This window comes from Neodiprion lecontei, chromosome 3, assembly GCF_021901455.1.
Source record: "Neodiprion lecontei isolate iyNeoLeco1 chromosome 3, iyNeoLeco1.1, whole genome shotgun sequence".
In the NCBI taxonomy this organism is placed as follows: Eukaryota; Metazoa; Arthropoda; class Insecta; order Hymenoptera; family Diprionidae; genus Neodiprion; species Neodiprion lecontei.
Genome location: NC_060262.1, coordinates 18431634 through 18454327, shown reverse-complemented (window position 1 = coordinate 18454327; position 22694 = coordinate 18431634). Strand labels below are relative to the sequence as shown.

Below are 22694 nucleotides of genomic sequence, written 5' to 3'. Positions count from 1 at the left end.
TTCTACTGTGAACACTGGTTCTAATTCAGGTAGCCAATTGTAGATGATTGCAGAGTTTGCATCACGCTTGTGTGAATTTCAAAGGTAAATATCAAATATAAAATGAAAATATATTTGAATGAGTACAAATTGAATAGATCTTGAATTATTAGAAATGCGTTAATTAATGTATAGGAATGGGAAATTACAATATTAAACAGGAAACATTCAAGTTACCTTTTCGAGCACAATAGAGATTATGGCCGGTATTCATAGTCAGTGCTTAAGACCGGACTCGAATAAGACGGTCTTATACGAGGCCTTAAGATGGCGTTTGGTTCCATAGACGTCAAACAAGACGGTCTTGAGACGCGGCAAATAAGACGGTCTTCATCAAGTCGGTCTTATTCGAAGCGTGCTTACAAGGTTGCATAGTCCAGTCTTATTTGAAATAAGCATGGTCTTGAGCACGCAACGTTTCATAGTCAATTAACGCAGTCTTATTTACGTATCTTGATCAAGTCGAGTTCGGACTGCACTTAAGCAAATGCTTGTTGCCTAAATATTACTCAATTGTTCTGATGCGTACGAAATTGATAATTACGAATTGTTTGGAAAATATTATATTCGAACAATATAAATTAACAGGAATAGATTGTGAAGGAATGTTTGGGAAAGTGCAGCTGGGACGGGATTATTTACTGTAAAAGGGTAGCAACGGAAACTTGCAATTGAAGTAGAGGTTATGAGAGCATTCGCTTTGAAAAATTTGTGAAGTGAAGTGAATAGTGAAATTCTACTGACATGGCGAATATGCAAGATATGTTTAATTTCTACGATCAGATCGAAGAAATGAATAATATGATTGTTCAATGGTCAACGTTGGGCCGAATGACGAAGACGAGGGTGAAGTACAGCGAGCTCCGAAGAGATACATCAGAGATGGTCAAAACCCGTTCGAGTTTTATTCCGAGCAGGAGTTCAAACGGCGATTCCGATTTTCAAAGGATGGTATTATGTACGGAATACTACCTAGAATTGAAGCTGCCTTAGTCAGTGCCAATAATCGTGGTCTACCAATTCCACCTGTCATGCAATTATTAATATGTCTACGATTTTACGCTACCGCTAGCTTTCAAGTAAGGATCATTGTGATTATAATTCCTGACATTCTACTGAAAATATAAAGTGATTTCATTGCTTCCTGTGATCATGGAATAAATGATTGCTAATACATTTTGTACTGTACAGCTCGTCAACGGAGATCTGATGACTATATCGCAGTCTACAGTATCGAGGATAATACACAGAGTATCGGCTCAAATTGCATCATTGATTCACGCAATTATCAAATTTCCTAGTACGGAAGCTGCTATGATCGCAAACAGAGATCTATTCAGACAACTTGGTGCACGCAGGGAGGGTATCGGTTTACCTGGCGTTGATGGCGCTATCGACTGCACTCACATTCGATTATGTCATACGAAATTTGCAGACCTGCAGGAGGTTTATAGGAATCGTAAGGGATATTTTTCCCTCAATGTACAGGTATGTCGCGTTGGTGATAACCGTTTACAAATACCATAAGTTGCAATTAATTTTATCTAGGATACAAATAAACAATACTATTCTATGAAAATCGGTACTTTTAATTTAAATGATACCACAGGCAGTTATCGGACCCAATATGGAATTCTTGGATGTGGTTCCGGAATGGCCTGGAAGTAACCATGACAGTCAAATATTCCAAAATTCACGAATTTACATGCGGTATCATGAGAGACAACTTACTGGAACCCTGGTTGGAGATGCCGGCTATCCGTGCTTGCCATTTCTGCTGACTCCACTGGCAAATCCAATTACAGATGCTCAACAAAGGTAAGATAAAGATTATCGCATTACTTTAGATTTCGATAAGTAGTCATAAAATTGACAAAGTATACATGTGTGAATTAACCAAGTCGGTATCTTGATAGGTATAACAACGTACAAAGCAGAACAAGGCAAATTGTTGAAAGAACATTTGGAGTTTGGAAGCGACGTTTTCCTTGCCTATCCCGAGGTTTGGGAACCAAATTGTTGTGCTCTACCACAATTGTTGTAGCTTGTGCCGTACTACACAATTTATCACTAACATTGGATAATGCTCTTCCGGAAGATAATCGCATCGAGGAAGAAGAAGCGGATGAATTGCCACCTCAAGCACCGCATTGGCAGCCTGGAGAGGGTTTTGCAATACGCGAAGCTCTAATCGAACGGTTATTCATTTAATCAAAATATATGTATATCAAGTTAATTTAATTGTAAAGACTAATTGATTTTAGAATGAATATACTCCAAATATTTAATAAAATTGAATTTAATCTGTACAAACAGTTAACATTAGAATACATATTTTACTCATAACTTATCATTGGTTCTCATTTTATTTTTAAACCCCTCACTTACTCATGAAAATACTGATATGTACGTAATTGTACTAAGCGTCAGTCTTATAGTTACGATAATACTTATGAAAATTTGTCTACGTAAAAATATTCAATACATTATAAATACAGCCAGTAAATAGAACTAAAGTTGCTCTTTTGAACTTTGAAGATCAAAGGTTGTCCCTTTCACGCGCATTTTTTTGCAAGTCTGCACCGGGATTCCTTTTAACATATCAATACAATTTATTTATCAATAACCGGTATAGAGATTTACATAATGATATAGGTTAAAATATGTGTATATAAAAATTATATACACATAAACATACACTATAAAATTCTTTTTCTTCTTCTTCGTTTTATAGCTATACACCCACTACAAAAAATTGCACGCGATTTGTTCCCGTTTTTTAGTTCCTCTACGTGGCGCTAACGTTGTTGTGTTCATAAACTATAAAAATACTCAAGAGCTGCATGCCTATACGAATATCTTGCACAGGCTGAGAAATAAAATCCGAGCATCTTATTGGGGGATACATCGGAAATATTCCGAACATAACCGAACGTCGAATAAGACCGTCTCAAGCTCAGTCTTCGTCAAGACGGTCTTGAATGAAATAAGCTAGCGCTTGAGACCAAATTCTTGACGAAGACCGTCTTGTTTTCCGACTATGAATACATAGCATCTCAAGACGGTCTTGAACGAATAAGACGATCTTCACCAAGACGGTCTTAAGCACCGCCTTGAGACCTGACTATGAATACGGGCCTATGACTCGTTCGCATCATCTATTTAGAATTCTGCACTGTTGGTAGCATGTAAATAATTACCATTCAGCTTCCCGTTTTCGACCGCAGTGCCGTCTGGATTCCTCCCAGCGCAAAATGATGGTGAAATTTAAGGTACTAAAAACCTGTATCCGAGAACCGGACCGATTTCTAGCACCGTGTCAACACGTTTGAGACACTGCTTTCAAGTGGCACGTGGTTGTCATAATTTATATACAAAATGCGATGTTCGAGTACTGAAAAGAAGACGAAAACCAGCACAACCGTAGTGCAACAGAAAAAATCGGTTGGAGAACATTAAAAATTCATCCCGATAATTCGATATTTTGATTAACAACGTGTTAATAATTGCATGCAAATATGAGATATGCCCAACTGGTTATGGGGCCCGCTGGCTGCGGAAAGGTAAATATGTACGAAGTGTGTATTAGCACTACAGAATGAATCTTCACGGCACTTCACACATGCCGAAAGTTCAAGTGTACCATATTTTTGGCAAAAAATTTCAGTGTCTGAACAATTTTTCGAGGCACGCTCAAATTGAGTGACAAAGGTTAGATAAAGTTTGGCTTCTGTTTAGACATCCACTCTACTCTACTGATGTTTTACCAAATGGCGATGTCTACAATCACAGTCTAGACGGGTTTAACAAACTTTGATCTAACAAACTTTATTCTAACAAAAATTTAACTCATGATCTGAGGTGACAGATTTTTTAAACTTGTTTCACTAACTTTGGCATTGTCTAACCTCAAAGTTAGTGTCAGCTCAGGATAGTTTTTGTGATTCATTCTGATAAAATGGAGAATTAGATTTTCTGAAAAATGATGAGGTATCTCCTGTTGAGGTAAACCTGTTAATCAGCACGCTAGAAAATAGTATGGATAATATGAGGTTTTTAAAAGATTTCCAAAGAGTTTTGATGTTCAGCATTTGATCTCTTAACAATGTTGAAAAGATGGGTGATTTAATCAATACTTCACTATTTATATGATTACTGAACAGTCGATGAATATATAATAATTTGATAAGTTCCAAATATGCACACTTCTTGCAATAAAATTAAAGAAAAGTCATTAAATTTCGAGACACCAACCTCCTTAAGAGTGTGCCCTGTTTGATTTCCGACGTTGATATATATATCTGCAAATATCGAAGCCCACGTATCTCAATCGCAAAAAAGAGCTTAAAGGCTTCATCCTATACGCAATTCTGAACAAAAACCCCCCAACGCATTTCCATTTGACGCAGGAATAAAGAAATGGCACAGATTTTACAAAATCGGAAAAGTAAATTCGTTGAATTCATGCAATTTCTGTATTTCTTCGTCAAATGAAAATGGATTAGAGTGTTTTTGTTCAGAATTGTGTATAGAATGGCACTGTTAAGCCCTTTTTTGCATTAGAGATATGTGGGCTTCAATATTTGGAAATGCATACATCAGCGTCGAAATTAACTAGGACACCCTCTCAAGCAGTCAATGTTATATTTGTTGAATGCATTAGCCAGATATCTGCTACTATTACCAGAAACAAATAAATAACCTAAGTTGTATATTGATGAGTCTGTAATTATGTCTTACAGTCTACATATTGTTCCACTATGGTACAACATGCAACTGATGAAAAGAAGGTTATAGAAGTGGTGAATTTGGACCCAGCAGCTGAGTACTTCGACTATGAGCCTCTGGTAGACATACGAGAATTAATTCACTTAGATGATGCCATGGAGGATCAAGAGTTGAAGTTTGGTCCTAATGGTGGCCTTGTGTTCTGTATGGAGTGAGTGTCTATTTGATTATTTTTCTCATTCAACTTTTTACTTCACGTTTGTAACCCGAAATATTGATTCATTAGATACCTACTTGAGAATTCGAAGTGGCTGGAGGAACAATTAGGTGACGTGGATGAGGACTACATAATTTTCGATTGCCCTGGTCAAATAGAACTGTATACGCATATGACGGTGATACGTCAGCTTGTCGACATGCTGCAGAATATTAATTTCCGAATTTGCGGTGTGTTTTTATTGGACAGTCAGTTTATGGTAGACGGTTCGAAGTTTCTGTCGGGCACAATGGCAGCCCTTAGCGTGATGATTAATTTAGAACTTCCACACATCAACATTCTCACTAAAATGGACTTGCTCTCAAAAGGAGCAAGGAAACAGTTGGATAGATATCTAGAACCAGATCCACATAGCTTGTTGGCTGATATGGAAAAGGGTCACTGGAACCAAAAGTATAGAAATCTCACTGAAGCTCTTGGAAGATTGATCGAGGACTACAGCTTAGTTAGATTTTATCCACTCAATATCAAAGACGAAGAAAATATTGCTGACATAAGGCTGACTATTGATAATATCATCCAATATGGTGAGGAAGCTGATGTCAAAATGAAGGACTTCGACGAGCCAGAGCAAGATGATGGTGATTAACATAAACCATCCAATCCATCATGTAAATAAAACTATTTTTTTCAAATAATAAATTGTCTTTACACGTCAGTACCATGTGTTTCATTCGCTACAACGATGTGTCAAGTGAAGAGCTTCCCTCACGATTTTTGGCTTCTCAAACTGAACACATGTCAGTTGTTGTTTTCTGTAGTCTTGAAGCTTATTTCAGTGCAGTCTACTCTGTCAAAGCAAATGTTCAATACAAACCACTGCATCATTTTACAGGCTGTTTACGACTATAACCTAGTTATGTATACTTGTTTAAAATTATTACCGTCAATTTTAAAGTTGTTTTAGGTATTTTAGAATGGATTTCCATCAACCAAATTGATAGGTATTAAAGTTTATTTTTGTACAAAGATTTTCATGGTACAAGGGCCATAAACATTTGGTATCAATGAATTTTATGATCAACCAACTTTATTCTCGAATGGTGTATTCTATGCTGAGAAATATGTCAGCCTCCTTTGCTGGTACTCGGTTCACTTTTTTGGGACTTCGCTCGTCTGTCCTGTTCGGCTTTTTGTTTTGCAAGAAAAGTTTTAAAAGATTCTGCCTCTTTTCGTTCATCCTCGTCCACTCCTGGATCTCCAGAATTCTCTTCGCCTTCTTCATCATCGCTAGACTCGTTGGCTGGGTGTTTCAGATAGATATCTGCTATCTCACGGCCAACATTAACTGTACTGACCAATGGAACAACATCGCCGGAACCTTCCGCAGCTGCCTTTTTCAATTGTGCTTTCCTTGCTTCTTCCTGTGCTTTTGCATTCTCCACGCGGATTCTCTCCCAATCTTTCTTATAGTCTCTGGAACATTCGTTAAATAGTATAGAAAGTATACAATAAACGAAATACTTATGAAGGTGTAGTTCGTAATTTTAATGGCTAAATTCTCTTTCCTACACATCCATTACGTGAACGTTTCCAATTTCAATCTCATAAATATTTCTCAACAATTTTGATAATCTTATCAATCAGAAGTTGAATGGTACCCGTTGAAATATAAAGTAGGGTAATGTTAGTTTCGTGTTCAGAATATCTTTTAAACGAATTAAGTGAAATATTGGCTTAAATAACGTTGCAAATGAGTGAAATATTACATTATAGCCAAGTTTTAATGCAAAGGATGAATAGTCGAGAATTTTCTCACTTTTCTGTCAAAAGCCGTGAATTTTTGAGAATTTTTAAACATTTCAGTACAAAATTACGTTTCATATTCTTTGGCCGCTTCTTCAATCAGCTTGAAGAAGCGGGGAACTCCATCCCCGGTCAATGCCGAGACACCACAACTGCGCAGGTGACAATAGAATTCGTCAAGTGCTAGTGCCAAACTGCGTGTCAAGTTACTTATGTAGCTAGTCTCTGATTCCAAGGCTTCTTGGAACGATTCAAAATCTTGCATCCAATCCACTGCATAGCTGTGCTCAACAACATCTATCTGTAACCATAAAATCTCAAATGAAATCTACTAATCGAGTGTTGATGAAGTGTACATGCATTGAAAACTGCAAAATTTGTACTAATCAACGATTACTTGAATTATTTGTATTTTTCTCAATTTACCTTATTCATTGCTATAACGAATGGAAGTCTGGTCTTGTAAAGAATAGAACATGCATATAGCATATTCGACATAAAGGTAACTGGGCTGACGCTCCTCACAGTATCCATGACATAGACAATCACAGTTGGAAATTCAGAAGCCAATGCCTCAGTGATGATCGTGCCGCTGGCTGACCAAGTGAAAACCTCTATTTGACCAGGAGTATCCAATATAACAAATTCGTGTTCTTCTCCTGCCTTTTCAATCAGTTTTATCACCTGGTCAAATTTTGTTGAGAATAAATTCAGTGCCGTAACAATACCACCGTTTGGGCCCAACCCATACTGCTTCATGACCTCCTTGTAGTTGACCGTGTCTCTAATGTCTGAAAAAATGGTTGACTTATCGAGCAACTATTGAACATCTTAAGACGGCCGCAGACACATAATGATGGTCGCCGATCCATCCCCTATCTTGCTTCATACAACCCTAACGGCTCATGAGAACCAACTCTATCACATATGGCGAGTGTTCGTAGTGATTATTATTAATATTATTATTATATTATTCTTGTCCCGAATTGTTGCATTTATCTTTATTAAAAAGTTTATTGAGGAGATATATACAAGTAGATGGCTAGAATTTTGGGAATTTATATCTCAACAACCAATTATGCAATTTGATTAAGATTCGTTTCATTCAAATGTCTGCAGATTAAGTTCCATCAACGTTTTCTCTATTAAAATCAGACAATAGGAAAGATTGTTATTCACATTAGGATAAACCGTTTTGCTCAGTGACACGTTTTTCAGTGCCCATGATGTCGCAGAAACAGCTCGACTGATTTGTATCAAATGAGGATAGATTATTCTTGGATAATTTATCCTCTTTGCCACGACTCTACTTTTCTTTTGAAAATTTTCATGTTTTTTTGTTAATTGAGTTAAAAAAAAAGGTTTAAATTTAGCACGAAAAATCAAATTTCTTGTCATGATATTAAGAATTCTGAGTTTTACAGTTTTTATAGGATTTTATAAGCATTGGAACTTTCTTTCACAACTTCCAGGCATGGTATGAAACATAGGATTTTCACAAAATTCAATATATATCACAATTTCAAAATTACCATGGAATTGTACAGCAAACTCAATGTAACTAGAACTGAGCTCACCTATATTGGCTGGGTAAGGGACTTCGGAACAAGCCGGATCCAGATTGATAACATATGGTTTACCAGTGTTATACAAAGTGGACGTGATTTTTTTGACAAAAGTTGTTTTTCCTGAACCAGCCATTCCAAGGACGACTATACAAGTTGGCTTTCGCCTTGCACCTGGAATTGGCTGAGTGGTTGACGCATTTTTAACATCAATTTCCATGTCATCATTGCCATCTCCTTGTTTTTCACTTTCGGTTACAGTGTCAGTCTTGAACATATTGGCTAATTCTAAAACAAAAAATGGTAAAAGTCATCACAGAAATCGTATCTAAAACCACAGATAATTTTTCGCAAATCTGCAATTCCACACTCAATTAAAGTAAAATGCGATTGAAGCTTAACGACGTTAAATTTCACTGTGTTATTGAAAATTTCCAGGTGTACATTTGGAAATCCACTTCAAATTCCCATAGGTTTGGAGACATCGGACACAATCTTATCGTGATTTGAAATAGATTTCAAATGATTCCTTCAGGTGATCTAGAATCTTTTAGAATGCCAGATAAGATTCCCATGGCTAAAGAAATTTAAAGCTACCTAGACAAGCTTAAATTGTAGGAAAATGCTAGTCCAATTTCGAGCTTTGGAGGTTGGACATAATAAAAGAATCAGAGGTTAGGATTTTTTTGCGTTGAATTTTTTACGATTAATTTGTCAAGAGGTTCTTACAATCCAACGCATTATTATTGGCTACTTGTATCTCGACGTTTTACACCGACAAATAACACGTTATTAATCAAACCTAATACGTACAAAAGGAGTTATTGTAAATATTGACGAGACTCGAAAGATACCGGTACGTCCTCAATCAAAAATTGTGTAACTCAGGCCTGGAAAGCTAAGAGTCCTCACTGAAATGTATAATATATCAGTGCTTTTATGTATTTTTAGGAAATTATCTATTAAGTCTCTACCTGTTATTTTCTTCGAATTCGACAAGCGTGTCAATTGGGAAACTGTTGTTCAACTCTAGATATAGGTATCTTATTCTAGGTGGTCTTCGGATACGCTATCTAGTGACCAAATTCAACATCTGACCGTGAGCGCGTAGCTCGAATTGCTAACAGCTGACTATGTATTTGTTTATGTGGAAATGTTAATATTATTTTTTAGTTTTTCGATTAATAATTAAGATTTAAAAAGTGAATAGTCGATCCAAGTCATTGTTTTGATTATGGAATTCCCTGCGCGAAAAAATAAAAGTAACGTGTATTGCTGTGTGTTTGATTGTCAATGTAAAGCTTATGGTGATGAAAAAATCAAGTTTTTCCATCTTCCACATCCCAATAAAGATTTCGTCGATAGAATCAACAACTTTGGTGATAAATACAAAAGCGATAGTCGCGTAGCTTGGACCAGTGTTGAGAATTGGAAAAAGTGTAATGACCAGTATAAGATCTTTTCACTCCATTTTAACAAAGACAATTTTTACCATCATGTAATAGCTGTTGGTTCGACTCATTCTTAACTTAAGAAAATAAGTGTTCCTTCTCAAAATATTCCTCCAGGATCAACTACAAAATATACTCGTCATGTAAATTCTAGAGAAGAAAGAATACGTAGGAGATCACTTATAAACAAGGTACTGACAGCTGAAGGTACTGAAGAATTGAGTCTTGATAAAAAAAAAAGGAGAGGACATTTTATTTCAATTATTTTTATAGATTTAAAATCATCGAATACAATAGCATCAGGTGAGCAACCGAGCTAAGGATTATTGTGTGCAATAATAAGACTGCATTCAACAACTTTGAACTGTGTGGAATTTTCATAAAGCTCACATGCTGTGGGTTCATTTTAAACCATGTCTAGTATAAGTATTACTTATCACAGTTGGATAAAAATACTTTAATGATTTGTACTACCAATCGAGTTCTTATTTTTACTATAAGTAAATAATCTATAGCTTGGATCACTTCCTGTAATTCTAAATTGTCTTTCTTTCTCCCAACAGAATAAAATTCAGTAGTTGAGCAACTCCATTTAATATTGTTCGACTATTTTCTTACAGCAGTTCTGAAGAGGATTAACATCAATTTTTTCTAGTTTATCGAGAAAGACTGAGGACTTTTGATTACTAAAAACAGCTAGAATTCTTCCTGAACAAATGATAGCACTATTGTTATTGCTTGAAACTTGGATATACTCATGTCTTGTAATTCTGTAAATAAAACAGAAAGAGAGAAAAGAATATTATAAAATAAAAACACAACATCATTGAAATTGTGAAATAATTTATTAATAATAATTTCATAATTAGATTTGACAAAAAAGCGTAATGTTTTTAAAAATCAATTTATGTAGCAGTTTAATACTCTTTCATAAAACATGATTATTTGTAAAACATGCAATCAGGCTTTGAAAAAATATGTAATGCAAATAATAGGAATTTGTAATAGTGATATATGTGTAAAAAAATCAGGTCAAAAATTGATGATAAAAATGTAAAAATAAAATGTCAGCGTAAAATTTACACGTGTAAAGCTAGAGCAAAAAATTGTACTTCTTGCTTTTCAGACAGCTGTAAATTTTCATTAAAATCCATCGATTCAGTGTTGTTAACATCTCCAGCTTAAATTTCTTTTGTTCCCTTATATTTTAAGCATGGAAATTTTTTTTTTCGCCGATAAAAGACACTCATGTTCATGTAATGGCTTGCCTTCTATTTTTCTAATGAAGATTCATGAAGCCAATCCATACACATTTTTTATGAGTGCAAGTAATCATTGGCAAGCTCTTCAAATCATTGCTGTAAAAATAAAAATCGATTTTAATAAATTAATTGTTGGAAAAATAAAATAACTGTTATAGGTTATGAATGTGACAAAATATCTTACCGGTTGCAATGGAGTAATACTGCGACGTGTTTACGAATGACCTGCCTTATAAGAAGAACTCATTCCAATTATTCGACCGTCGTTTATTATTTGACCAGTTATTTCATAGGGATTATTTTTAATATAATGAATAATTAATGTTTGTAAACAAAAAGCTAAAACACTTATAACATTGCAACCACTGATTGGTACTTGTCCACATTTTATCACGTGTCCAGCATTTAAAACCCTCACCTCCAATGAAGTTTTTATTGCTTGGCTTTGTGCAAGCAAATTCACAAATTTCTTGTAGACAAAATTTCATTTTATACATTAATTAAAATTACAAAAACAAAATCACCCGATACTGCGTTATGTACAGCATAACTTACTAACTCTAGTGCATATTTTCACCGCTTGGTTCAATTTTATAGTTAGGTAGTTAGGTTATATAATATAGTTATACTTCCCTGTCATCTGACTCGCTTCGAATTCAATGCTCGCACGTGTTCGTCGTGATATGCGCGTTTCTTTCCTCGCAAATCGAGGTTATGTTTAGTCGAAACAAACAAGCAATGGGGAAAATCAAAAAGGATAAATCTAAGACGTGGAAACCGTTAAAATTGGAGGGTGCCTTTTTTGCTGAAGGTATTGACGGCCTGATCGGAATTGAAGAATTGACGGATTACAGTCTCGAAAAAGGAACCAAAAAACGAAAAGCAACTCGCTCCGATGACAAATTAGACAAGGTAAATGGTTTCCTGCATATTGAAATAATTTTAAATATCTCTAATACTATACCTTTCACCGAACAATGGTCTCAATATTATGTACAAGCACACGAAATAAATATCAAGATAACTCTGGTACGATAGAGCAGCACTTCTTCTTTCGAGAGTTAAATCACTACCGATAACAGATGATACATATTAAGGATATTGAAGGGATTGAGAAATTTGTAAAACTTACAGTATCTGGACAATATTAACGAACTTTCGCAGTGCATGAAAGGAAAATCTGCTTACAGCATAGTTTTAGTTGATTGATTTATGACGTGTAGTCAGTAACATTACAGAGAATAACCAATAGCTCTGCCAATTTTCTTTAATATTAATAACAAGAAAATTGAATCATATTTAACAAACAAGGGTAACAAGAAGAAAAAGGCTCAGAAACTCGATGACCAGATTGACAATGACGAGGAAGACGAGCATTCAGCTCAAAAGAAAAAACTTAGAGCAGCTGTGAAAGGAGAGAAAGTGAAGCCGAAGAAGAAGAAGCAAAAATTCGACGATAAACGTGGTATAAAGCAATCTGATCTAATTGAAGAAGAGTCTGGTATTGGATCCGATAGCGAATCTAATTTGGATAAAAACGGGCATGAGGTTGACGCAGAGGATGGATGTCTGATCAATCTGGACAATCTAAAATCAGATATAAACGTACATTCATGGACTTCGCTGGGTGTACCTGAAATATTGGTAAAAGCATTGGCTGACCAAGGTTTTCAAGCTCCGACACCAATTCAGGCTCTGACCTTGGCTCCAGCAATTTTGGGAAGGAGAGATATTTTAGGTGCCGCTGAAACAGGAAGTGGAAAAACTTTGGCTTTTGGTTTACCAATTTTAAATGGTATTCTGGAGGCTCAGAGGAAAGAGGCAGATAAAGTGAATGAAAGCAATAATTCAACTGAAACAGGTGATCAGGACTGGAACAAATTAGGTGAATCAGAAAATGAAGATGACGAAGATATACTCTCTATGGATGAATTGTCAAATGAAGAATATTCAGATTCTGGTTTGTAATTATCTCTGATTGTCTATGTCAATAGAGTTATGCATTTTCATTGTTACAAAGTGTTTGACTTGAAATCGTTTGTATGCATTGACAAAATCAGTGAATCTAAGATCAATGGCTTATTTTGAAATGACGAGGAACTTGCTTGGATCGAGAAACTTCGTCGAATATCATACTTCAATTTTTCGAAATTGTTGCACATGTAGCAATAATGCCATTGGTTTATTGGCTACCCAGAATCAATTTCACTTGAATAACACGAGAGACATTTTTAAATAGAAATTAGGGACTATATATTCCAACTAGAAAACTGTTATTTGCGATGATTATTTCAACTCTCTTTTTGATTAAATAGAATATGCTCAAGCAGTATGCTAGAAATTATGTGGTATCACTAATTTTGTAAATGACTGCTAATGGTAATTGGCTGAAAATAATTTAATATGAATTACAATACTTTAATGTGTATATGACTAGATGGTTTAAACAGTCTATGATGCTTGGGTACTTTTGTTTTGACAACCAATTGTTCAATTTGATTGAGGTTTGTTTAATTCAAAAGTATGTAGATCGAACTTCATTTGCATATTTTTCTTTAAAATCAATTGTAGCAATGATAGTCTTATGTCAACCATTTTGCTTGGTGAATTGAAATACGATTTTTCATCCAATTCTTACAACTTTTTTATTTAACTAACACAAAAATGTGATTGTTAAAAAAATAAGTGGGATCATCGCAGAGAATAAACTATCCAGAAATACTGTCACTGAATTTACATAAATCGGTTCAGCTGTTTTTGAGGTACTGCGGGCACTGGAAGACATAAAAATACTTCCGATTCATTCTGTTAAACAAAAATACGTAAATAAAGCTTGATCTTCATACTTCTGAATAAATCAAACCCTAATCGAATTTAATAATTGGTTGCTATTCTCTTTTTCAGCCTTCTACTCCTATAAATACCCTTAAGGAATAAAAGTGAAGTTCTTTCTCAACAAAAATACGATGATGTCGAAATCATTGCAAGCTAGGAGTCCAAAGAGTTTTCTTTGGAGCATTAATTTTTAAACGAAAGATTCTGTTTATTACCTTAAAGAATTCTCGAGACATTAATTTGTAAAGTTTGAAGTGCACAATTGTACCTTAAATAGTTGAAAGAATAATACTACAATTATTTTGTTAAATGAGTAAATACCTTTTTTCTACTACCATGCAAAGAAACAATAAGCAGTTTGACAAATAGTACTTGGCTTTGGTGAGCATATATTTCACACCATGTATTTACAATATAACTTTTTTGTTAGAACACGACTATGTCATAAAAGAAAGTGAAGAGGATAATGAGGAAGAATCAGATTTTGAAGAAAGAGAAGAAATTGTTAGTGATGAACTGTTAAATGCGGAAGGTATCGGTTGTGTCAGAGCAATTGATAATATTATGATTAATGACTCGCGCGGCTCTCCAAAAAAGCCCCTGTACGCCTTAATTCTAACACCAACCAGAGAGTTGGCTATTCAAGTTAAAAACCATCTTGTCAAGGCTGCAAAATACACTGGGATCAGAGTAAGTTTTGGCAAAGAAATTGTAACAGGTAAATTTTTCCTTTCATACCTTACAAAGATTTCACTTCAAGATTGCTGTCGTCGTGGGAGGGATGGCTGCTGTTAAGCAGGAGAGAATTCTTAGCAAATCACCGGAAATAGTTGTTGCTACACCAGGTCGATTGTGGGAACTTATTCAAGAAGGCAACGCGCACCTTAATCAAGTTGATGATGTCAAGTAATGAAGTTTCCCCTTTGTTGCAAGCTCTATTGAACAAAACAATTTCTAGCTTCTATACTTAGAGTGATGAAGTATTTAACTTTTTTCTCCGATGAGAATCAATAACACGACCGTTTTTTTCTTTTGCTTCAGATTTCTGGCTATTGATGAGACAGATAGAATGGTGGAAAGAGGACACTTTCAAGAGTTACACAGTCTTCTCGAAAAAATAAACATGAACGGTGAAAAAATGAAAACGCGACAAACGTTCGTTTTCTCCGCGACACTGACCATGGTTCATGATATTCCGCAGCATTTGTCAAAGAAGAAAAATAAACACCGACATAAAATACAGAAATTCACACCCGAACAGAAGTTGAAAAAAGTTATTGAAATGATAGGCATTTCAAATCCTAAAGTTGTTGATGTTACTAAACAATCTGGTAAACTTTTGGTCGATTAATTTAATTGCATATTTCCCTTGACATTGTGATGGAACTTGTCATATTTTATAGGAACTGCTGCAAGTTTGACTGAATGTCGTATAGCATGTACAATTGATCATAAAGACTACTACCTTTATTATTTACTGAAAAGACATGCTGGTAGAACTTTGGTATTTTGTAACAGTATTGGTTGCGTCAGAAGGCTTGCGACTTTATTGGAGATTTTAGAATGCAATCCTTTACCGCTGCATGCTAGTATGCAACAACGGCAAAGGTTGAAGAACCTTGAAAGGTATACTCAAATTGTGCACACGGAATGGAGTACTGCATTTAACAGCTTTTTACCTGTCTATTGAAGCTTGATAAACATCAGCGTATCTTTAGATTCCAGGCAAATGAAAATGGTGTCTTAATAGCTACTGATGTCGCTGCCAGAGGTTTAGACATACCTAATGTAGAACATGTGATTCACTATCAAGTGCCAAGAACATCTGAGGTATCGTATTTTGCATTATCCATAATTTTGTATTATCCATAATTTTGTGTATTGCCTTTAACAAGCGATCATCTTCATATCAGTAATCCATATTTTTTCCATTAAACACCATAGCCAAACGAACGATTGTAATACGTACCTAATTTCATTTTATAGTTGTTTATTAAATCATATTCTAACTGTGCCTCTACTTCAGGGCTATGTACACAGAAGTGGCAGAACAGCCAGAGCACAGAAGGAGGGCATCACTATTTTGTTAATGGAACCATCAGAAATGCAATATTACACTAGACTATGCAAAACGCTTGGAAAAAGTGAGTCTCAGTTTCCATTTATATGCGTTTAGATGTCCTTGATATAAATGGTCACTATCAGTTTGATGTAATATTCAGAAGGGTACTAATATTATTTGTTCTCTTTGTCGTTTACAGCTCAGGATATACCCACCTTTCCAGTTGTAGACCGACTGTTAATTGCTGTAAAGGAAAGAGTAAACTTGTCGCGAGAAATAGACAGATTAGAATTGTTGTGTAGAAGGGATAATGCCCAGAAGGGTTGGTTGCATAAAGCAGTCGAAGATATGGACCTCGTGCTTGACGAGGATCAATTGTGAGTTGAGTGTTTAGGCCCGTTAATTATGCAGCAAAAGTTCGTGTGCTTATGTATATTACAAAATCTAATAATTGTTAAGTTAACATCAGATATCAGAGCAGTTACTCAATGATACATAGAGATTAAAGTATGCTCGTTTTAATTGTCTAGATGAAAATGAGATTATTCATGTACAAAAAATTCATGCAATTATTTGTACAAAAGTCGAGATTATCCTCACTTTCATCTGGATGATAAAAAACAACGAAAGAACGGATGATTCTTAATATACTGAGTAAAAATGATTGTTCGGTCGACAAAATATGTTTATGGATTCTTACAAGGCAGCAAATGATTTGATGAGATCAAGTACAATCTAGTTCGAGAAACGAAATATTTCTTTCGCCACGCACAAAAAACTCTTTTCTCTCAGTGTAACAAATTATAGCAGAGTTTCTTTTAGGAAGACGTTATTCAATTATTTATTTTCACAAAATTACATCAAAGTCTTGATTATGAATTGGCTTTACCTATATTTTAGTGAGCAGTTTATTTTCTATTTATACTGTCAAAAAAAGGTGATGATCAGCAGATTTGTCCAGGTGAAAATAAAAGATGAACTTGACTCACATTATCTCTGTGAGATGAAAGATGTCTAAAGAAGTCTATCTAGGATTATTGTCTTAGATAATTTACAATACTGGTTGTTACACAGGAGTCGTTTAATTTGTCAAATGCTGAGGACCTTTTCATTCACACTCACTATCGTCCAGCCTACTTTTCACCTTCTTCCACTACGAACTTGAAGTTAATCGCGTGTGCATAACGAAACATTAAAGAAAAATCACTATTTTCCAATTTTAGAGAAACTTTGAAAGATTTGAATTACCTTAGCTTTAATATTGTAGGTAGATGAGTGGCAGAGGCCATTAACTGTAGCAAATTTAGTTACTTCGGTATGACAGATCAGCTGAAAGAACTCTAATTGTGTACTATTTATTTTATACTAAAGCAACTAATAGCATTGATCAGTAAATTTATAATAAGTTACTTAAAAAATAACTTTGATATCGATTCTCTTCTTCCAGAGAATCCACAATGGAGGTCCAAGAAAGTGCAGATTTAAAAAGGCAACTCAAAGCTAGAAGACGTCAGCTAAAGAGTTTACTGGCAAAACCACTTTTTCCTAAGGGTTTCTCTGGGAAATACTTAGATTCTAGCATCGAATTTCAATTGGATCAAGTTGCACAGAAAGCAGTTGATGTTATGAAACAAGCTATTGAAGAAAAGCCGAAAAAAAATAAAAAAATCATCCCTGGTATTCCAAAACCAAAACGTTTTTCAAAGCTGAAATTTTCTAGAAAAAGAAAGTAGAACAATCGTATTTTAATTTTCATGAACAGTTTCAAATTTGTACGATAATTTGATGTGACAAAACAAATTACTTTCACCAGATTTTCCTAAAAAAAGTAGCTTGTTTAATAATGTAAGATATGAAAATATGTCTTGCATATGTACAGTACAAAAATCGTTTCAAATAAAATAACGATTTTGGAATAGTTGGTATGCATATTTATTGTGCGTAAATTCTTTCTCAATAACTAAGTATAGCTTCCTGAATTACGTATTGATAAACTGACAAACATCACCAGCCATGTCAGAGACAGGCATTAATTCAGATTCTACAGGATCTATGTTACATCCAAGGTTATCGCCGAACTGTTCCAATCTAGAATGTATGCTCGCAAGAGCTTCCATTTTATGAACAGTTGTGTCACTTGCCTCCGGTGCAGCCTCTTGAGCAACGTAAATGCGTTTCAAATTTAGGCCCATCATTTCTAAATAGATTTCTGCCAGTTCTCGTAAGAGCTCGACCGATATTGCAATGTAGCATTGTGGACGTATTTCCCTGAGGACAGTGCTAAGAGTTTCTAGAGCATCGGCCCACAGTTTTTGTATGGCATACTGAGTATCAATATATTCAGGTCAGAATTCCCACTCAAATATAATTACCGAATGTATTTTTTTGCAAATTCTTCAAGTAACTAGTATTTACCTCTCAATATCTTCTTCGTAAAATGTAAGGTGTCTGTAGAGTTCGCTAAGATCTAGTATGACACTGACATAGTCCATGGGGTGGTCTTGTAAAGTATAAAATGCCTTGGCCCTTTTCAACCATGAGTGTGTGTACAAAAAAAGTGCTCTAGCTTGCATTGCTGTCTCTACAGAAGAAGCTGTCACTTGCTTCTCATACTCGGCAATATCCAATGTTGGAAACAATAAAAATGGTCCTACAAAGTTGAATAACAGTGATGAACCTAATTTTTTGCTGCAGAACTATTATTGTGAGTATATCAAAACGTATGATTAACCCTTTCGGTACGGACGCATTCTACGTCGCGCCGTCCCCGCTGACCGATCAGTCGCGGCAAGCGTCCGTACTTGCGGAACAACTGCAAGCGCCCGTCAGACGCACAATACCACGCTATCTTACGCAGAGCGAGTGCAGTCGCTCGTAAAAAAAATGCTTAAAAAATTATAACATAATGCAATTAGAAAATATAATTTAATAATATAAATGAAACACATAAACATCCAGATTTTATAATTTAATAATGTAATTTTGTATGATAAGTTTGAAAGCACGGGTATACGCAAAGGCCTACGTCACATGTTTTACATTGATAATGTGATTGTCGTTGAACACCATTCTTAATACAAACAACACACTTTCTCAGTGCACTTTTTCGTTTTGTTTTCTCGTTAGTGTAAATCGCTGGGAAATGTCTATCAGTAAGTCTCAAAGGATATTTATCCGCAGATTTAGGACCGCTATGTCTAACATCGTTTTTATGATATTTTCGAAAAATTTGCCGTACTAATTCAAGATGAAAAGCAGCTATAGAAATATCTTTTTCTGTTTTGTATTTATATAAACAATAAGAACTCCAAATGGCAATATCTAGTAAATGAAAAAAGTATTTCTTGTACCATTTTATAGATTTTCTAACGGATTTAATAGAACTTATGACCATATCACATTTGTCGACAGCTCCCATTGACAAATTATAATCGACTACACATTTAGGTTTATATACGATTTCTTGCGTCCTATAATTTCTTTTTCCTGTAGATATAAATTCGCTAGTATGGAAAGTAGATAACATAAGTACGTCCCTTTTATCTCGCCATTTAAGGGCCAGCAAATTACTTGATGTCCGAAAATCAACCTCGCCTTTTTCTAATTTTCTGTCCATTACAGGCATTCCTTTTCGTCTTCGCTTTACAGTTCCACAAGAATTCGTTACATTTGTATGTAATAAATTAAAAAGAGCGGGACTGCTATAATAATTATCAACATACAGTGAATGACCTTTTCCCAAGTACGGTTTCAAAAGTGTTAAAACGATGTTTCCTGTTTTGCCAATGTTTTCCATGTTCTCTGTCACGTGTGACTCACTGCCCGTATATACGATATCTAGTACATAGCCAGTTTTACAATCACATAATACATATGATTTAATGCCAAATCGGCTTCTCTTGGCCGGTATATACTGTTTAAAAGATAGCCTACCTTTGTACAGTAATAGACTTTTATGTATACATAAATTTTGAAACGGATAAAACAAATCTTTGAACGATTTTTGAAGTCTGCTTGAAACACTACTAATTTTTTGCAACCGATCACAAGAATTTTGATTATCATCACTAAAATGCAACATTTTCAATAAAACTAAATATCTATCTCTACACATAATTTCGCTAAAAATATCAGATTTTAAAAGTTTATCCTTGGACCAATATTCACGAAGCGCTAATTTTTTATTTCGTAACATTAGTAAGGTACAAGCGAGAAAACAGTATAGTTCGTCAACGGTTGTTCCAATTTTGACATGACACGTCTTATCACTTACTATACGTGCCCAATACTCATTTGTCTTATCTATAATAAAGTCTACAAGATCAGGTGAAAAGAATGATTCAAAATAATGTAATATTGTAGAGGAAAATTGTAAGTTTTCTGTCTGAAGTCCGGAATTCGAAAGATCAAAATTATGAAATGTTAATTCAGCATTCTTAGTAGTCCATTGGATATTATGGAATGAAGTTGATGGCACAGCATCTTCAATATTATCATCTTCTGATGCTGACGTGCTAAGTACTTTTATCCGACGACTTGGCTTCTTTCTAGTATAAATATTATTGACTGCACTATCGCTATCGGACTCCGAAGATTTGTCGTATATCTCATTGCTCTCATTTTCGATGGAGTAACAGTTTCCTTTCCTTCTTTTGCAATTCCTCTTCATTATCTTTGAGGGGTGCAAAATAAACGAAAAATATAATAAAATGAAATGATGTGATAATGCAGAAAAATTAACACATACCGTGAAAATATTCCGAACGTCTGAGCGAGCCGAGACAAGTGTACTGTTCAAAAATGTTTCTTATAGTGTTGCTCGTTTCGTCAGTTTATTATTAGGCAGCGTAAAACAAGTGCAAAATACTTGCGATGGATTACCATGGAGATAACATATATATTCTGCTCATGAAGAGTCGCGAGTGACCTAAGTCACCGTTCGCACATAACGAGCGTCATATGTTGGGTTACCATGGTCACCGCTCGGACAGAGCGAGCGTCGGGCGTTGGGTGACTATAGTCACCGCTCGGGCCGAAAGGGTCAAAAAATATAATACCTCGGCATTCTTCATTGTCAACCTTTTCTGTAGTTATTGCTTCTTCTTTAGGGCCATTTTCAAGCAAACTTTGTGAAGTTTCCGATACAGAGTCGCTGACAGCAAATGTCACTTGAGATTTTTCATGAACCATATTTTTGCAACTTTGAGAGAGTGGAACTTCCTTGTTATTGCTCTCGCTGACATATTTCATTGTCATTTCTTTTGATGTTGATGGTTTACATTCGTTGCTGGTCATGAATGGGGCAGACCACAGTTTTTCCAAATTTTGATTTGGCTCTGCATCCAACGAAGATACGATACTCATTTTGGAAACACTGAATAAAAATAGACCATATTTGACCCAACATTTGGCAATGTCTGAAAATCTGAGCTGTAACTGTTCCCACCTATAAGTATTACATAATATGAAGTTGATGAAAATTATTTACAACTTGTGAGCAAGATTATATTTGGCAGTGAAAATTGTATCTCGGTGACTAATTAAAATACCTCACAAAGATAGATAATTCTACTGTATTTAGGAGAGCGATAAAGAATTGTTCAGTGAAATTTAATTACTTCAGTATTGTGTTGTTAGATGGTTTCAATGCTTTGAGTTCCTTTTCATACTTGTAGAGCATGTAAATTGCGGCAGACAAATGATGTCTTGCTTCTCTAAACCAGTTATATGAATTATAAACATGTCACTTAAAAAAATATCTTGATAGAACAACCCTATCTTTACTAAGAATGCCATTTAAAGCACATTGCTCGTACAGTACCAGCAATGCGTTTGGTAAATACTGATTTCTCCATGATGTTAGCACAACAGCAAAACAGAATTTCGATATTGTTCTGCAAATTTTTTACTTGCAGCTCACAAATGCTAAATTGTAATGAGAGAAATGTGAAAGTAAATATACTTGAATCTATTTTTTCTGAGAAAGTACGATGCAAGTCTAGCAGATTTTAGTGCCCACAGTGTCACATCTCCGTCATTCATTTCAAGTTGTCTTCGAAGTACCTTGTGATGACATTCAGCAAATTTGTCATACAGCCCTTTTTGTTATAAATGTAACCAAGCATCTGTAAATTATTTGTAACTAAACGTTCCAATTTGTTACTAAAACCCGAAGTAGGGTGTATGGCAGTATCAGGCAAAAAAAGATCATCGCTGGTGTAAAACTTTATCTGAGTATTCTGTTTTTTCAAACTTCTGTATGTAGACTCGGCCAATTTCAAGAGTTGTTTAGGTTTGTCAAACTCCTCTCGCTTTGAAAGCAAATACGAGTAGTGATTGATTATTTTGAACGTCAGGAATATTATTTCTGGTTCGAACATCACATTTTTTATACCATCTAACACGTCAACCAAAACTTTTTCGGCAACTTCTTCTTCATTTAGATTAATAAGTATTTTTGATTGTTCATAAGAGAGAGTTGTCTTCATCGCCAACAGCCGTAAGCTCATGGGTCTGTCAGGAATCATCATATTGTTAATCAGCTCAATTAAAGGCTCGATTGCAGTTTTCACTTCCTCAGACAGATTCATAGCAGGGTCGTTTTTATCACTACAACCTTCAATTTTCTTAAACTTTTTGACGTGCTGAAACTGCTTGTGCAGAAATTCAAAATTGGATTTCATTGAAGCCTGACTTTCCTCCATCGTTGTAATATATACCACGTTTCTC

At 35.1% G+C, this 22694-nt stretch overlaps 4 protein-coding genes, 1 long non-coding RNA gene and 1 pseudogene across 10 annotated transcripts; 3 read left to right on the top strand and 3 right to left on the bottom strand.

The window, feature by feature from the left end:
* Positions 1–254: 254 nt before the first annotated feature.
* Positions 255–2385, top strand: LOC124293571 (putative nuclease HARBI1). The gene is made up of 4 exons (XM_046734872.1): positions 255–1118; positions 1231–1527; positions 1649–1857; positions 1956–2385. The coding sequence occupies exons 1-4, from the start codon at positions 852–854 to the stop codon at positions 2248–2250; spliced, it is 1068 nt and encodes a 355-aa protein (XP_046590828.1). The 5' UTR covers positions 255–851; the 3' UTR covers positions 2251–2385.
* A 1-nt stretch (position 2386) lies between these two features.
* LOC124293572 lies at positions 2387–3187 on the bottom strand. Its single transcript, XR_006903437.1, has 2 exons — positions 2738–3187; positions 2387–2630 (listed from the first exon to the last, which is right to left on the bottom strand). It is a non-coding gene; the product is annotated as an uncharacterized LOC124293572 (long non-coding RNA).
* Positions 3188–3317: 130 nt separating this feature from the next.
* Positions 3318–5702, top strand: LOC107227786 (GPN-loop GTPase 3). Its single transcript, XM_015669030.2, has 3 exons — positions 3318–3602; positions 4782–4978; positions 5054–5702. Exons 1-3 carry the CDS (start codon positions 3558–3560, stop codon positions 5631–5633), a joined length of 822 nt encoding a protein of 273 aa, XP_015524516.1. The 5' UTR covers positions 3318–3557; the 3' UTR covers positions 5634–5702.
* Positions 5703–5981: 279 nt separating this feature from the next.
* LOC107227784 (GPN-loop GTPase 1) lies at positions 5982–11627 on the bottom strand. Of its 6 annotated transcripts, none has more exons than XM_046734865.1 (6): positions 11253–11627; positions 11075–11164; positions 8368–8643; positions 7217–7581; positions 6862–7091; positions 5982–6460 (listed from the first exon to the last, which is right to left on the bottom strand). In XM_046734865.1, exons 3-6 carry the CDS (start codon positions 8630–8632, stop codon positions 6112–6114), a joined length of 1209 nt encoding a protein of 402 aa, XP_046590821.1. In that variant the 5' UTR covers positions 8633–8643; positions 11075–11164; positions 11253–11627; the 3' UTR covers positions 5982–6111. The 6 variants fall into 6 exon arrangements, with proteins under 6 accessions (XP_046590821.1, XP_046590822.1, XP_046590823.1 ...); XM_046734866.1 differs by lacking the exons at positions 11075–11164; positions 11253–11627 and adding exons at positions 9169–9266; positions 9330–9429; XM_046734867.1 differs by lacking the exon at positions 11075–11164.
* A 77-nt stretch (positions 11628–11704) lies between these two features.
* On the top strand, positions 11705–19839 carry LOC107227801 (ATP-dependent RNA helicase DDX24). Its single transcript, XM_015669049.2, has 10 exons — positions 11705–11980; positions 12380–13028; positions 14334–14593; positions 14664–14809; positions 14945–15234; positions 15307–15529; positions 15622–15733; positions 15930–16047; positions 16165–16342; positions 17413–19839. Exons 1-10 carry the CDS (start codon positions 11783–11785, stop codon positions 17696–17698), a joined length of 2460 nt encoding a protein of 819 aa, XP_015524535.1. The 5' UTR covers positions 11705–11782; the 3' UTR covers positions 17699–19839.
* Positions 17945–22669, bottom strand: LOC107227782 (annotated as a pseudogene).
* Positions 22670–22694: the final 25 nt, after the last annotated feature.

What these genes read in the sequence shown, in the direction of transcription:
- LOC124293571 (XM_046734872.1), top strand. Translation starts at nt 852, where the DNA reads ATGGTCAACGTTGGGCCGAATGACGAAGACGAGGGTGAAGTACAGCGA. An exon ending in ACGCTACCGCTAGCTTTCAA is followed by an intron (nt 1,119 to 1,230) that starts GTAAGGATCATT and finishes TGTACTGTACAG; the next exon opens with CTCGTCAACGGAGATCTGAT. An exon ending in ATTACAGATGCTCAACAAAG is followed by an intron (nt 1,858 to 1,955) that starts GTAAGATAAAGA and finishes GTATCTTGATAG; the next exon opens with GTATAACAACGTACAAAGCA.
- LOC107227786 (XM_015669030.2), top strand. Translation starts at nt 3,558, where the DNA reads ATGAGATATGCCCAACTGGTTATGGGGCCCGCTGGCTGCGGAAAG. An exon ending in GGCCCGCTGGCTGCGGAAAG is followed by an intron (nt 3,603 to 4,781) that starts GTAAATATGTAC and finishes TATGTCTTACAG; the next exon opens with TCTACATATTGTTCCACTAT. An exon ending in GGCCTTGTGTTCTGTATGGA is followed by an intron (nt 4,979 to 5,053) that starts GTGAGTGTCTAT and finishes TTGATTCATTAG; the next exon opens with ATACCTACTTGAGAATTCGA.
- LOC107227784 (XM_046734864.1), bottom strand. Translation starts at nt 11,565, where the DNA reads ATGTATAAAATGAAATTTTGTCTACAAGAAATTTGTGAATTTGCTTGC. An exon ending in CCCTTACCCAGCCAATATAG is followed by an intron (nt 7,582 to 8,367) that starts GTGAGCTCAGTT and finishes CCATTTTTTCAG; the next exon opens with ACATTAGAGACACGGTCAAC. An exon ending in TCGTTATAGCAATGAATAAG is followed by an intron (nt 7,092 to 7,216) that starts GTAAATTGAGAA and finishes TTATGGTTACAG; the next exon opens with ATAGATGTTGTTGAGCACAG.
- LOC107227801 (XM_015669049.2), top strand. Translation starts at nt 11,783, where the DNA reads ATGTTTAGTCGAAACAAACAAGCAATGGGGAAAATCAAAAAGGATAAA. An exon ending in AGGTTGAAGAACCTTGAAAG is followed by an intron (nt 15,530 to 15,621) that starts GTATACTCAAAT and finishes GCGTATCTTTAG; the next exon opens with ATTCCAGGCAAATGAAAATG. An exon ending in AAGTGCCAAGAACATCTGAG is followed by an intron (nt 15,734 to 15,929) that starts GTATCGTATTTT and finishes CCTCTACTTCAG; the next exon opens with GGCTATGTACACAGAAGTGG.